The 16,523-nt window shown below is 50.0% G+C and overlaps 1 protein-coding gene across 2 annotated transcripts in view; it reads right to left on the bottom strand.

Moving 5' to 3' along the window:
- Positions 1 to 3,992: 3,992 nt before the first annotated feature.
- RAI2 (retinoic acid induced 2) overlaps positions 3,993 to 16,523 on the bottom strand; it is a 58,664-nt gene continuing 46,133 nt past the window's right edge. For both annotated transcript variants that reach the window (XM_032840812.1, XM_032840811.1), the window contains exon 2: positions 3,993 to 5,976. In XM_032840812.1, coding sequence (XP_032696703.1) covers positions 4,363 to 5,952 — 1,590 coding nt within the window. In that variant the 5' untranslated portion in view covers positions 5,953 to 5,976 and the 3' untranslated portion in view covers positions 3,993 to 4,362. The remainder of the gene's footprint in view (positions 5,977 to 16,523) is intronic.

A 16,523-nucleotide genomic window follows, 5' to 3' on the forward strand; every position in this document is an offset into this window, starting at 1 on the left:
CATTGTAGTGTTTCTTAATATGGCTTGAAGTGTGACCTAATGAAAATTTCTGCATTTACAGAAACTCTCCAAGTTCCTTATTTGAAACGATTATATATAAAACTGAATTCCCAGTACCACTGGGGACTGAGAGCATGGGGACTGCTGATGTAAAGGGGTTCATCACATTCTTACTAATTGACTGGGTTATCAAACCTTAGACTTAAAAAAATTATTTAGCAGGGGGAGGACCATTTCCAGGTGACCTGACATCTTTATCAAGCAGAGTGAGCACTTCTGAGTGTATATCTAGAACCTAGCTGGACAGAAGATAACCTACAGTAAACCTCAAGAGCTCATCTCCTTTAACTTGAACTTGTTCCTCGTTCGTGCAATTTCGGCAGGGCATTGCTACAATCTCACTTTGCTTAGAAATCCCCTGGTCTCATAACAGCTGCAGATGGATTATTTGCAATGGTTTGAAACTAGTTCTTTCCCGCACTCATATATGCTACTTACTATAAAATCAACCAATACGTTAATTAAAATAAATACCAATTTATTAAAATGGCACCCTCAGGACCTCAAATACACCCTATTTTGTTTCGCTGATGTGGGAGGTCAGTTATTTGACCTGGTGGTAGTGAGCTGTTCTGGAAAATTGCCTTTTTTATTTAATGAGGAGTAAAGTCGGCCAGAATGACCTCTAACGCTTTTTTCCCTGCTGTTAAGGTTTTCAGCTTAGCAGCTTTAGAGTGTGGGTTTTAAAGGCCTGGCATTGCCACCTTTCAGCTTGAAATCACCCCTTTATAATTGTACCGAGTGCTCTGGGCATTCCAGTTAATTGGAATGATTTCAAAAATAATTGAAAAAAAATCTGTAATTCAGACTCGTCACTAATTCATACTGGTTTTTTCTACCAAAGGTTCCAAATTCCTGTGGGTTCATTGGGCTTCAAACCCAATATTTAAGAATCATTGCAAAGTACATATTTTTTAAGTTGTTGATGCTTAAAAACTGAAAACAGAAAACTCTTCTGAGCCTCAATTTCCTCACTTGTAAAATGGAATCTAAATCCTTTCCTGCTCTATTAATTATGGTATTTATGAAGATAATCACTGTATTGACATACCCTCTCAGTAATTGGCTACCATTCCCTCCCTCCATTCCTTCTTACCCTCCTTCCCTCCCTCCCTCCTTCCTTCCATCTATCCCCCCTCCTCCCTCCTTTTGTTTGGAGTTTTCACCCTCACAGACAAATGGTTTTCATGCTTAAAATATGAGACTTTTGCATTTGAATCTAAACAAATCTTTGACCTCACTTTAGAATTTTCTACTCACTGTCAAGGACCTCCTTGGTTAGGATAGTAACTGTATCGTCTTTAAGTCTCTCATTTTCCATCCAGTTTTTATTTTGCCAGGAGGATAACTACCCCCAAATATGGATCTTTGTGATTTGTTCCAATGTTTTATCATTTCTGAACTGAAGCCAGCTGAAGCCATCTTGACAAGTCTGAGCAAATATCAACATTCCTGGGGACTAAACTTATTTCCTAAAAGACTCTGAAAAGCTATTCTTTCGGCTGGTTGGCCCAAACTTTTTTTTTTTCTTTGAGAAGAAATGGGAAATTAAGTCACGAGAAAGAGTCTGATACAAATCCAGCTGTGAGGGGTGGGCGAGTAAGTGACCGCAGCTCTCTGAATCAAGCAGAAAAACGAAGGGACCTGACTTGGCCAGTGGCCCCCTCCGTGACCCTGGTGGGGGTCACATGCCCCAGGCTAGGAACTGTGGTTCCAGGCTGATAACCCTTACATCAGGTTGTGTGAAAGGCTGTAAACATCCGAGTGGGAAGGCAGCAGGGAACTGAACCACCAGGGAACCCTAGGAACACACTGGCCACAGCAACAAGGCCTTTGGTCTCATCCCCTGGCCTGCGGGCAGCCAACTAGATTCCAGTTTCCATCACAGGCTGGAAATGGGGGCAGGCAGAGGGTGTCACTGCCCCCCTAGCACTACCCTGAGCCTGGTCACTAGACAACACTCTGTGTAGGCCTCACAGTCCTCAGGAGGCAGGCCTCTCCATGCCACGGCGCCTCTCCCCAAAGGCCCCCCAGTCATGCCCGAACAGCAGGTCCTGGGACTGGGCGCGGCAAAGGTGGGTGGGAGGCCTATTCCAGGGATCTGTCCCAGGGCGAGGGGGGAGCCCATGCTGACTCCACACCCCGGTGGGCTGTGGAGCCACACACGTAATTTGGGTAAATTTTCACCCAACCAGGGCCAACAGCTCAAGAGAAAGGGGGGCATTTCCAGACACATCAAGGAGGAATTTGTGGCTTGAGGTTTATAATGTAATTACAGGCCGCAAATGCCTTCCTTTCCACCTGTATGTCACTCGGCTTCAAGCACCTGCTCCTTCTATAGGCCAGACTGAGAATTCTGTTCTCTCGGAGCCAGGGAAGCAGCAGCTCCTGCCAGCATGCTGGGAAGACAGGGGCAGTGCAAGCGACCGCGAACACAGGGAGCAGAGACATCAGCAAGTCCCTGGGCACATTTGGATTGTCGTTTCCGAGACCAGAACACACAAGCTCAGGAAACATGGCCAGAAACCCAGCATGGCAGTACAAGTGGGGAAAAGGAGCACCCTGTGTGGAGGCCGAAGGGACGGGGTGTAGTCAGGGCCACGAAGAGGACCAATCAAGCCCGGCGAGCAGCATCTATTTGCCCCTTACCACCACGGTGCACTTGGAAAAGTCAAGTTGAACAGCACGGGAAAAGAGCAGGAAAAACAAAATCCATTCTGGGGGTAGAGCCCAGGACCCGCTGAAATGGTAATCCTATCCATGGCGAGCCTGGTAATAAAAGAACAGTCTCGCAACTGCTTTTCCTCCTGTTCGTGTTCGCAGTAACAGCTGGATACATGCTAATTGCAAAGATGTGCAAGAAAGAGCTCTAAGTTTAAAAGCAGGCATGCCGTAAGCCGTCTCTCACCAGCACGGCTTCAGACCCAAGTGTGATGTGGCACCTAGCAGGTCTATTTCCAGCGCACACTCATGGTTCCTGATTTGAGTGGGATGCTCTGTGCTGTCACAGAAGAGCAGCGTGCTGGTCCCTTCTTCCAGAGCCTCGCTTTCGCTCAACGAGAAATAGCTCAGACAGGGGTGTCTGGCCTTGTCACCACTGACATTTGGGCCGGATCACCTGCTGTGGTCAGGGGAGGGGGCGGGGGGTTCCCTGTGCCTGTGAGGTATTTAGCCACGTCCCAGGTCTCTACCCACCAGATGCCGGTAGCATCCCACCCCCGCCAGCTGTGACAACCAAAAGTGTCTCCGGGCATTGCCGGATGTTCCTCGGGGAGGCACCATCACCCCCAGTTGAAAACCACTGGGCTACACTAACAAGGGGCGACTCTCTCTTCCCTTCCCGACCCCACTCCCGGGTGTCTCTGCCCCAGGCCAGGAACATTTCTGGGCCATCTCCTGATCCACCAGCAAAGAACTTACCTCTCGTTCTGAGTGGTCTGCAGTAATACCTTTGACTTGCAAGACCTTCCGTCATTCAGAACAATGCTCGTACTGCCTTTGAAAAGAAGGTCCTTTCCAGCTAAATTCTGGGAGGGGGTGGGGAGGAAGCAGGCAAATTTTCCTTTCAGACACATTTGTCTGTTTTAGTCTACGGAAGGCTCAGACACAGAATTGTCCACACCCAGAGCCCCGCGTGAACTTGAAGGGACCCGGGGTGCTCGATACTCACGTCCCCACCCCTTCTCTGTGCCACATTTTTACAAACGAAGAAACCAAGGTTTTGAGGAGGAAGTGACTTGCTCTGGGTCATACATAGTGCCCATTTATGGGGGTACACGCCAATATAATTCTTCTCTGCCCAACATGCCCGAAGAGCTCAGGTCTCAAAGCACAGAGAACTTGTCGTGCTTTATGAGCAACGTGCTTCATGAGCCAAACCACACCAGTTAAGGAATGCAAATTTTTTAAAAATGATAGAATGCTGCAACCAATTAGTGCAAACAAACATTTATTGTGAAATAGTCATCCTACCCTTTATCAGGTATTACATCATCAAAGCACTTTGTGGCAATGAAAATAGCTTTTTTTTACCCCTCTGATTCACCCAATATTCCATTAAAGCTGCAAAAAATGTGCAATCTGCTTGAAAAATAGGTTGCTCTTATTTACTCATTTGTGAAAAGTCAAAAATTAAAAAAGAAAACGATACTAGCTTACAGGGCCTCTAGAGTCAATTTGCTTTCCCGCTTCCCAACTACTCCCCAAAATAATTAACAAAGATAATTTGTTTTAAAGGCCTTTTTATAAAACCAATGCACCTTTCCCCATATTATAATCATAAAAATTTTAAAAAGCCATTATTTACTTTCTTGGAAAAAAGGTGGCCAGCCGTTGTTTTTTGATGGGGAGCATGTGTATTTCCTGGGAGTTCACTTTCTTTAACTTTATGCTCCGGTTTTTGACGGGTTTCCGGAGGGGCTCAGTGCTTCCCATGGGCTCTTCCCCTTGGCTGTTGATGTCATAGCCCTGAAGCACCGAGTCTTCTCTTTTGAAGGAGAAGTTCTTGGTAGACACACCCGAGAGGCCTTTGATCTTGCCGCAGAAGATGGCAGGAACCGCGTCTTCCACTGAGACGATCACCTTGGCTGCCTGGGACTCGCTCAGCATCTCGATGTGATTTTCAGCCTTGACCTCGCTGCCGGCTTGGCTGGGCTGGATGGGCAGCTGGGTGGGGTGGCTGCCGCCCACGTGGCTATCCATCAGAGCCGAGGCCCCCGGGGCCGTGGTGGGGGCAAAGGACACTTCCACGCCACCGGGAAGTTTCTCCATCGTGGCGTGACCCGGGCTGCTCACGGACCCGCTGCTGTCATACAGGGTCTCGGCGGGAGGCTCGGCTTTCCGGTGGGCTGCCAGCGACAGGTCTAGGGCCGTGTCTTCCTGGCAGACAGGGGAACTGACTTCGCTGGCCTTAAGCCAGGGCACCGACTTCATGGAGAGGTCCAGGGCCTCGTTGTCGCTCCCCATCTTGATGACCGTGCGGCGGCTGAGCTGGAAGTACTCGCTCGGCTGCAGGATACCGAAGGGCTTCCGCTCCTCCTTCTCCAGAGGGGGCTGGGCGCCTTTGAAGGGGTGCGCGCCAAAGGAAGGCGGTGGCTTGGGGCAAGCGGAGCTGAGCTTGGATTCGGGACTCTGAGGCACCGGGATGGGGATGGGGATGGGTACCGGCACGGGCAAGGGGACGATCACTGGGTAGGGCACCAAGAGGGTGGCTGGAGGGACCAGCGGGGACAGCGGGGAGTTGAAGGCCTGGGGGGGCATAGGGGCATATCCAGGAGGAGGCTGGCAGGGTGGGGGGCCGAGCGCACCCTGAGAAGGGAACAGATTCTGGAGCACGGCTTCGAACGGCAAGGCGGGCTCCTGCGGCTGGTTGGGGATGCGCAGGTCCAGGAGCTGGGGCTGCGCCTCAGGGTCCTCGGCTCCCTGGAACAGGTTGTTGTGGATGGCACTGGAGGAGCACGGGGCCTCCTGCGGCAGGACCAGAGGGGAGTTGAGGTGCTGGAAGACGTGCTGCTCCAGCACCACGGGCAGCTGCACGGGGCCCTGCGTGGTCATGACATAGGCGGCATTGCCGTTAGGTTGGAGCTCGGGTGCGGAGCTTCCCTCCACCTGCATGTGAATGGGCATCACCACTGGGCTCTCCCCGAGGCACAGGGGCTGCAGCACGGTGGCTGCCACCTTCAGAGCCACGCCGCTCTGGGACTCGGCCGGGGGGTTCAGGATGGACGGGGCCGGCACGGTCACCAGGGCCTTCTTTACCAGGTCAGTGGAGTTGATGTTCCAGGCCTCGGTGGTGATGAGCTGGGCCATGCCATTCTCCAGTCTGTTACCGGCCAAGGCGGGAGCGGACTCAGTCATGTCCACGGAGAGGTTCTGGGACCGCAGATCGTCCATCACTCGGCTCTGATGCCACCGGGCCTGCAACACAGAACGCGCCACGTGAGTCTTCTGTCAGACACTGTTTAGAACGGCCTGAAGTGCTCCCTGTCCGCATCTCTGGAAAGTTTCCGCATCTCAGCGAACCGAGAAGCACACCCGTCTCTCTATGTACACATACGCGTTATAGATATTAACCGCTACAGACAAACACACCCACGTGATCAGCTGTGCACGCAGAGGCCCAATTTAACAGACGATTAAGCTATAAACACAGATGACGTAAGGACTAAACAGTCAAGAGAGGTTAAACAGAGTGTTTTTAAGCCTAATACTCAGCTTATAGGGTTAGCTTTTGCCAAACACCAAGTTCTATTCCACACTGCTGTACTGGGCGGTTAGGGTATGTGGACATTTGACCTGTTTGGATTCAAACGGGAGGCAAAGACCGACTTTACTTCGAGAACAAAATAAAATCCTGTCACATTAGAACGTTCTTTTTTTTTTTTTAATTAACATATAACGGGTTCTTGCTTTCAGAAGTACAGGTCTGCGATTCATCGGTCTTACAGAATACCCACTGCTCCTTACATCACAAGCCCTCCTTAACGGCCATCATTAGAACATTCGAAGAAAACGGAAAAGGGCCATCCCAGGTATGGAAAACAGTGTAAGAACTCTTTGTAGCAATAATTCTCCCCAGATTGGCTTGGTGAGAAGAGCAGCGGCGCATCTCCAAAGGGTCCCCATAGTTGCCTCACGGACTCTCTCTGACAAACGCCATCCCTTTTCCTCCCCATCACAGGAAAATCCTCTCCGCAGAGCTGGGCCGACATGGGAAAATTGCATGAATGCTCATTGGGCCCAGGGTTGCTTTCCTCAATTGGCTCATCTGTGCGACCTGTGACCTCTCCTAACTTCCACTGTCATGAAGGGATGTTAATGATTGTAGGGCTGGAGACATAGAAGACTTGTTGGAAACGAACATCCTCGAAGGTGAGCTACTCTTTCCTGATCTCGTCGGCACCTCTGGCCACTTCCTGAGAGGCCGAAGGAACCCAGTGCGGGTGCTTCCTGGAGGAAGCAGGGCTGCCACCGCGAGATGGCTCTCCATGGAAACGCGTCCGTATTTAGCCTCGTTGCCATGGAGAAGGCAGGCACCATGTCTAACTCAGGGATCTGCACAGCCCTGGAGTCTGGTTGGGCTTGATAATAATTCAATAATCCTCAGGCTCGCCAGGCAGGCATTGGGGAACTCTGATTCTTGGCCTCACCTGTTGGAGCCATCTAGACTTTAGTCCTGGAGTCACCTCACGCACGTCCTCTCCTCACCCCCAAATTACCAACACATCTGCCCCAACAAGGAGGAGAGGCAGCCCAGCAGTGGGAGTGGGAATAAACACATGAGGTCCCGCTTACGGGAAGGCAGCTCTAACCAACAAACAAAGGTGTGATATTTCCAGATAATCAAAATGCATCAAATGCATAGAACAAGCAGTTTCTCTAAAGCAGGAGGACGGGAGGGCGAGGGGTGGTAGAGGGTTACACTGTGGGGCCTCTGAGGGGGGGCTCCAGAGCCCGACTCCCTAGAACCAGGGTGTCCTCCGAAAACCAGGAGATGACCCAGCGTGCAGGCCAATAATTCCTTTAGGGCAGAGTAGCGAGGCAGCCCACCCCAGGAAAGCTGAGAAGGCTTGCCCTAACTGAAGGGCCTGGTTTTTCCCGAGGGGAATCCTCCCTGATTTAGCCCATCAAACATCATACCCCCAAGACACCATCAGTTCTCTCCTTCCTGAAGGCACGCGTGCCTTCACGCACTCATTCGATTAATGAATTGGAGTTGCCTTGACGGCCATCAGAAGCCACTGTGGTGGCTGGCCACGGGCGTCTTCTCTTACTGTTGCTGTCTGGGCATCTGCTATGGCGATGAGCCAGGCCTCTGCCAAGAATGCTGAGTACTTTCCATGCATTACTTCACTTAACCCTCAGAACAACCCTATGAGAGGGGTCCTATGATTATGCCCACTTTACTGATGAGAAAATGGATCCCCTAAGAATATTAGATGATGGGATAAGGGACGCTGAGGCTGGGATTAGAGTTCAGGGTTAATCCCAGGCTGCTTCTCCCAGTGGGAGCTGTGAGGGCCACGCTCCTTCATGCATTTGGTTTCCTGGCAGGAAGAGTCCTCTACAGCCTTCCCTTCCACACTGAGCGCCTGCGCCTGCTCAGCCGTGTAAAAGAGAGCACTGGAGTGTAAGATTTCCTCAAAGTGGTGGCCAGGTCCTTCCCAGAAAACCACTGTACTATTTGCTTATTCTCTTTTGTCCACCAGGGCCCTCCTCTGGCCCTCTCACCAGGCAAGGAGCTGAAGGGTCATCAGAGTCCCTATCTTTGGGGAAGACAGCCCAAAGCCCTATTACTGGAGGGCAAGAAGGTTGGCATCCCCCATGCCTCAACCTTCCTGAGACAGCTGTCATGGGGGTGGGAGGGCAGCTCAGCACCCATGAGTTACAGGGAGGCCCTTAGCTCAGCTGCGGACTCAAGTCTGTGGGAGCAGGGCTGGGGCAAAGGGGAGAGGAGGCACGGGCCCAATCCCACTTTCACGTCCTCCCACACCATAGCTTTGGACCCGCTTGACTACTCAGCCATAGTGGGCCCCATGAGCACCCCCAGTCCCTTCCCTCTAGTGGCACTGGGCTGCTGAGATGAGGCTTGCCTTTGGCTACACTGGCAAAGGAACAAGTAGCCCTGCCTTCCCCGTGCACCCTCCTGTCTTCCAGGAAGTTTCTTCTCTTTTTCTCTGCTCTCCCTCCCCTGTTGTTCATCCCCCCCCACTGGGAGCCCCCAGTGCCAGCATAGAGGGGGGTGCTGCTACCAGAGCCAGGGCGGGAGGCCCTAGCGATGCTCTGCGAAGACCACCCAGCTCATGAGAGGAGGGTTCAAAGGGCAGGTCTCTGTCCCCTCAGGCCTCAGGATGAGTGAGAAGCAAGCTGGCAAGAGAGAAGGCGTCCTCCCTGCTGATGAGCAGGGGGAGGCAGGTGTACTAGGGACCTCTTCAAATTGAAAGGAATCACAGAAGCCACCAACCAGCCCTCAAGTGGACAGGCAGGAGTTCTTCAGAGGTGACAGCGAACACTTTGTTCAGGTTTTCTCCAAACATCTTTTGCAAATGGGTTTAAATGAGGTCATCCATCTGTCTCTGTCTTGCCTACGCCCATCATGACCCGGGGGTGGGGGGAGGTCTGTAAATGCAGTGTTGCTGGATGGAAAGTGGGCAGCTTGGAAGTGTGGGTCACTCTCGGTCTCTTGGCCATGGGTCAGTTGCTGGAGCTGGAGGGTTGGGGTCCACCCCAGTACAGGCCACATGCTCCCTAGAGCTGGGGAAAAGTCTCAGGGCCCAGGACAAATGAGGAGGTGAGGAGAGGCTGTCTGGGGCAGTAGTTAGGCTCAGAGAGCTGTGGGGGTCACAGAATTGTCATCTGGACCCCTCATCTAGCTATCACCAAGATCTAAGTATACCAGAGGCAGGTTCTCCCTAGGATCTGTGTCTCAGCCTGAGCCCTCTTGGGCCTTGGCCCTCACCCAGCCAATTCCTGCTCATTCATCAAACTTTGGGGTGATCTCTCCCCCACATCACTAAGGTCCTACAGCACCCCAACTTGCCCTTGTCTGGTCCTGAGTGCCCCCTCCCCCACCCCATACTGGGATTGCCTAGTCACTCGTTTCTTCAGGAGCGAAGGACTGCCTCATCTTTCTCTGTCTGATGAATAGTAGGGGCACACGAATAAGCAGGACTTCCCAAGTCTCACTTCTCTTGCCCAACCTCTGGTTGCCGGCTTGCCATGTACATGATCACGGCATGTCAAGGCTTGCCAGGGTGGACAAGCTCCTGTCTCCATCCTCTTCCTGACTCTTTTCACAGATGAGGAAACTGTGACCCAGAAAGTCTGACCCAAACTTCCCCAAGACCAGTTATTACAAAAGTCACCATGCTCTTGCTGTGAGAAAAGTGGAGGGTCAGGCCCCAGCGGAACCATAGAGGGTAACACGACAGCCAGCCCCCTTCACCAGCCAGCAGCATGAGGAGGAGTCCACCCCAGGTTCCTGTGTTTCTCTGGCACTCCGAGGAAAAGAAAAGTGAAGTGAAGCCTGCTATGTGCTTCTTTCCTTCTAAGGAGGTACATTCGGGAGGAAGCCGACCTGGGGCCTAACTCCCGGGCAGTCAGTTAGGGACTTAGCCCACATCTGGCACCCACCAGGTGCCGCTGCAAGCCATGCCTTCCTCTCAGGCCTCCTGCTTCCAGACTGTTGCTCTCATATCACTCTGTGGGCCTCCTTACAAACAGACTTATATAATGAGGATTTGTTTACGGCTTAATTTATTTTTTTTAAGATTTTTTTATTTGTTTATTTGACAGACAGAGATCACAAGTAGGCAGAGAGGCAGGCAGAGAGAGAGAGAGGAGGAAGCAGGCTCCCCGCTGAGCAGAGAGCCCGATGCGGGACTCGATCCCAGGACCCTGAGATCATGACCTGAGCTGAAGGCAGAGGCTTAACCCACTGAGCCACCCAGGTGGCCCTCTTTATGGCTTATTTTAAAAAGCAAGAACACTTGAACACTCAGATTATTTAGACTAGTCTCTAGGTCCTAAAGTCCATCTAATTTCCTCATCATGGGCATTTATCACTAAGTCAGTCTCTCTCTCTCTCTCTCTCTCTCTCACACACACACACACACACACACACACTCCCAAAGAGCCAAATCCCCTCACCCCAATGCTCTCTGCCACATCCCAAATGATGCCATGGGGCCCCCTGAAGAGCCTGCAACTCAAAGTGAAGGAACTTCAAAATGTGGTTGTGAACTCCACACTGACCCAAGACAGAGTCCTCAAGACCAGTTCAGGTACAGTCTGGTTTCTGAGCAGGGAATTTGGAAAAGGCTGTCTCTCTCAGAGGCCCAGATCATCTTCTAGGGAGCGGCTTAGTTTTATTTTGAGAATTTAGAACATTTTCAGCACAGACAACCGCCAGATGATCACAAGGCTCTGGTCTGCAGAGCTCAGTGCCCCTCAGCAAACACTTTATAGCTGGGTACCTGGGCATGAGGAGCAGAGGTGATTCAGCATAGCAAAGCAACTCAAGCCAGGGACCACTGTGCGAGGTGACTGGAAGGCAAGCCCAGCCTTCGGGGAAGTGACCTTAATGACCGTGGGCTTGCTGGCCCTACGTCTCAGTATGCCCCCTTTAGCCGCAAGAACAGGCAGATGTGACCTGCTCTCCTCTTCCACTGAAATGAGCCTCATCTAGATTTTTCTATCAAGATCAATTTCTTCCTCTAAAACATTCATTTAAAGAACATATCTTGATAATTCTCTTAAGATGCATGTTTTCCCACTGCAAAATATTGACAGCTTTGATTTTTATGGAGCCTGTAGGCAGCTATCAATTATTTCAGGTCAAACCTGGATTGTCTACCTCCTCCCTGCTCAAAGTGGGGTCCTTGATGCAGCTGCAGCAGCATCTCCTGGGAGCTTGCTAAAAAATGCAGGCTCTTGGGCCCCACCTCAGACCTCCGGAATCAGAATCTGCACCTTGGCAGGCTCCCCCCGGGGAGGTTTGAGGACCTCATGTTAAAGTCTGACAAGTTCAGGCTTAGTGCTGCTTTGCAAACTCGGCTGCACATTAGAATCGCTTGGGAGCTTTTAAAAACTACTGATGTCTGGGTCCCTCCCCTCCTCCCCCAGACTCTGATTTAATTAGTCCAGGGCACAACTGGGGCATTGGGGTTTTAAAAAATTCCCTAGGTGATTCTAACATGCAGTCAGGTTGGGAACTCTTAATCCAGAGGCCAAAAGACGAGGCAGCTGTTGGCCAATCTTCTTAGTGACGGATCTGGCTTTGTGCTTCACAGAAAAAAAAACTAAAGCCATCAACCCAAGCTCCCTCAACTTCTTCCCAGCTCTCACAGTGTCCCCCAAGTTCTCCTGCCCCTAGGAAAAGGTAGCACATCTCTCCCTCTTGCAAGGCTGACTTTGCAGAAACCTCTGCTAAATATCCTGCCCCACTAAGCATTCTCCATTCTGAGTCTATTTTCTGCTTTCCATCCAGTACTTCAACTACACCCCCAGTGACTGACTTAATTCCATGTAAAAATCACCCGCCACTTACTAGGAATTACAGGAGCAATGCATAATTTTCGTTTTTAATACAACGTGGATATGATTTCACCATTCAGGACCTGATATGCACTAAGTATCTAAGAAGTAATTCCAGCTGGGTAAAAAATGGTTTTGCTCTCCCCATAGGGTGTAATAATTGTTAGTTACTTGCCCCAGTGATTCAATTTTCTGAGCTTTAAACACCAACACAGAGTCGATCTATTGGTGCTGTGAACATAATTACCACGTGAATGTGCTCTCAAATTAGTGAAAATACAGAGAATACACAAAATAGTCACCCACCTTAGAGCTGACTGCCTTTTATATCCAGAGACCCACACAGCCGTCCAAAAGAAATATGACCACCCAAGTGAGCTTTGGAAATGAGTTCCCCGACATGAGACTTCATTTATGGAAACAGTGGTGGCCTCAGGGTTCAGGACTGAGTCTCCCCTTCAGTTAGATGGGCAGTGGCTCTGGGCAGCTCTGCAGAGCACAGCCTGTAAATCTCAGCTCTGATGTGCTGCTGCATAAAAAATGGTTTTGCTCTCCCCACTGGGAAAAACATGGTGGAGGTGGGCAAGCAGGGCCCTGAGCATCATTGACACCAGGGGACTCCCAGGTCTTCCTGGGAGCGAGGTAAGGTCACCATAAAACTCATTTATGTTCATTTTGCCATCTCACCCTTTTTATTCCCATTTTTCTATTTTATAGCATATGTAGTAAATCAATATAGGTAGACATATAATTGTGTGTGTGTGTGTGTGTGTGTGTGTGTGTGTTGGGAAATTGTGCAGTTTTTTCTGACAGGAGTGCAAGAATGAAAATGTTGCAACTCAGCAGGACAGATGATGACGTTCTCAAGGCCCAGCAAAATGTCCGGGTCCCCCTTACCTGAACAAGTCTTGAGGTCACTGGCCCAGTTCATCTCTCCATTTTGCTACGCAGGAAGCTGAGGTTCAGAGGTGTAGAGAGCACCTACTCCCAGAGCTCTGCTCCTCCAAAGGCACAGCCCTTCGCCCACTGCTTTGGTTTCAAAGTCCACTTGAGTCGAAGGGGTCCCTAGTTACCTCTCCAACACAACCAGCATTGAACACCAAAGTCTGTGGGATGGTCTGATTCAACCATCAAAATGTCAAATATAGTTCGAAGGAGCTAGATTCAAAAAGATGAAGTAAGCTCCTGAGACCGTGATACCTAGTAGTCAAGTGATTGAAACAGAAGAGATGAGATTCAAGACACAGAAACTCAAGGGTGCCTGGGTAGCTCAGTCATTAAGCGTCTGCCTTCAGCCCAGGGTCCTGGGATCAAGCCCTGAATTGGGCTCCCCGCTCAGCAGGGAGCCTGCTTCTCCCTCTCCCTCTGCAGCTCCCCCTGCTTGTGCTTTCTCTCTGCCAAATAAATAAAATCTTTAAAACACACACACACACACACACACATGAAATTTTCATGACTGTGGGAAACTCATTTTATGTCCCTGGGACTCAGTTTCCTCTTTTATGACATGGGGTACTGCCCTGCTCTCATTGTGGGGAGGAAGTTAACTCAGGCCTCCCTCAAGTGAGTGGTGTGTGATGGGAAGGAGTCAAACTTAGCCTTCTGGGAATTGCTACAGGGCCATGAAACATGGGGAAGTGTGAAGAATTGGAAAGATGGGAAGTGCACGAAGGATAGGTTTTCTGGGGCCACTCCCAGGACCACTGAGAAGACTCACTCCCCTGAACTCATGACCCTGAGACCATGACCTGAGCCAGAATCAAGAATCAGACACTTATTCTGCACAGCAAAAGAAACAGTCAACAAAACAAAGAGGCAACCCACAGAATGGGAGATATCTGCAAATGACACTACAGACAAAGAGCTGATATCCAAGATTGATAAAGAACTTCTCAAACTCAACACCCAAACAACAAGCAAGTCAAAAAATGAGCAGAAGACATGAACTGACACTTCTCCAAAGAAGACATATGAATGGCTAACAGACACATGAAAAAACATTCACCTTCATTAGCCATCAGGGAAATTCAAATCAAACCCACACTGAGATACCACCTTACACCAGTTAGAATGGCCAAAATTAACAAGACAGGAAACAACAAGTGTTGGAGAGGATGTGGAGAGAGGGGAACCCTCTTACACTGTTGGTGGGAATGCAAGTTGGTGCAGCTGCTTTGGAAAACAGTGTGGAGGTTCCTCAAAAAACTAAAAATAGAGCTACCCTATGACCAAGAAATTGTACTACTGGGCATTTATTCCCAAAGATACAGATGTAGTGAAAATAAGGGCCACATGCACCCCAATGTTCATAGCAGCAATGTCCACAGTAGCCAAACTGTGAAAAGAGCCAAGATGCCCTTCATCTGATGAATGGATAAAGAAGATGTGGTCCATATACACAATGGAATATTACTCAGCCATCAAAAGGATGAATACCCAACTTTTGCATCAACATGGATGGAACTGGAGGAGGTTATGCTGAGTGAAATAAGTCAAGCAGAGAAAGTCCATTATCATATGGTTTCACTTACTTGTGGAACATGAGGAATAGCATGGAGGACATTAGGAGAAGGAAGGAAAAAATGAAGGGAGGAGAAATTGGAGTGGGAGATAAACCATGAGAGACTATGGACTCCGGGAAACGAACAGGTTTTTGGAAGGGAGGGGGTGGGGGGATGGGTGATCCTGGTGATGGGTATTAAGGAGAGCACGGATTGCATGGAGCACTGGGTGTTATACGCAAACAATGATTCATGGAACACGACATCAAAAACTAATCATGTACTGTATGGTGACTAACATAATAATAATAAAAAAAGAATCGGACGCTTAACCAACTGAGCCACCCAGGCGCCCCTCCAGGTCATCTTTAAACCAGGCCAGGGAAGAAGTGAAGGCTAAAGGGAAGGGAGAAGGTACGAAGTTTTGTTGTGTTTTTTTGTTTTGTTTTGTTTTGCTTTTGGCTTCAGTCAGAGTACACTTTGTCTCTCTTGGGACTCAACTGCCCATCATCAGGCAGCGTCTGTGGGTTGAAGACACAGCACTGGCAGAGAACCTATCCAGTACCAAGCATACCTACTCTGTGGTCTCTGTGGGGTCTCAGGTTAAGGCTGGGCCTCGCAGATAAACATTCGGTTGAAAATGAGAAATACTAAAACTGGACAAATCTGAGGATTACAGGGAAAACTTCACGACTAGAGCCAACAGCTCAGAGGCCCAGAGGCGGTTTTCTTTTGATGGCCTTTGCTGGGTTCCACTAGAGCATGGGAGGGACCTGGGAGACTGGCTGGGGAGGGCACCATGGGGTTGCCCGGTCTCCTTTCTTGCCCAGGTGGAGAGTGTCAGATGTCTTTGCATCTGTGATTTCATTTCATACTCCCAACTACCTCTGGCCTGCTCACAAGGACTGATGGTGGCCCTTGGGCCACACAGGACTGGGTGAGGGCTAGAATAGGAACAAAGTGCCCCTCCATTCCTGTCTTCATTCTTTCAAAAACTATCTGAGCACCTACTGTGTGCCAGGCATGTTTTCCTATTCCTCTACCCTGGTACTGTTTCCTCCATAGGCGTGTTCCCTTCTGTTGGGGCTCAATCCCCAAAGGATTAAGCAACCCATGTCCCCTCAGGGTTATCTGCTTCCAGCGGGGCTCCTTCAAGGCCCCTGTTTCCTGCAGAGGTAAAGCAGTAAGTCTCATTGGAAGAACACCAGTCCCAAGACAGCAACAGGAAGAGATGTTAAGGCAAGGATGCCTCTAAAGTAGAGAAGAAATGCTTAATTGTCCAGAAACTACAAGATAAGAAGCAGCCCCTTCAAGTCTTGGTGAACCTCGGAATCCCAGGGAGAGAAACCATGAAGAACTGCTGTTGGGGGCGGGGGACACTCACCTAGACAGTGGGCGGGGAGGGTCAGGGAGTGTCTGGCCCTGCACTTGGTCAAGGTCACCCACCCTTCAGCTGGACACAGAAACCCCAAACACCCTCAGGTGCTGGTGTCCAAGTGGCCACCTTGTGCGGGAGCGCAGGTCTCGTCCAAGGTCTCAGGCCTGTGTCTGTCATCTTCAAAAGCTATGGTGTTTGGAGAGATTTTTTTTTTGGTTTGGTTTTGTTTTTGCAATAAAGAAACCTCTTCGCTATGGAACAAAGGCGGGGGGGAACCTGCCTCTGGAAGAGAAAATACTTCTAATTAGATTGAGATACAAAGGTTAAATTTTTGTTCTGGGAAAAGGACTGTTTATAATCCCGTGTCATTAGCCGGACATTTTCCAGAGACTAGTGTGCCAGAAATAGACCCTTTGAGGGGTCACTGGAAGAAAGGGGTGTAGACTTGTAAAGTCAAAGGACTGGAGTTCGGATTTTCCCTTCTCCTAATGCACGTGAGCCTCTCACCACGTACCGGCATAGAAGCAGTATCAGTCTCACCCAGGGCCCTG

Source organism: Lontra canadensis, unplaced genomic scaffold (assembly GCF_010015895.1).
Source record: "Lontra canadensis isolate GAN:19392208 unplaced genomic scaffold, GSC_riverotter_1.0 scaffold116, whole genome shotgun sequence".
In the NCBI taxonomy this organism is placed as follows: domain Eukaryota; kingdom Metazoa; phylum Chordata; class Mammalia; order Carnivora; family Mustelidae; genus Lontra; species Lontra canadensis.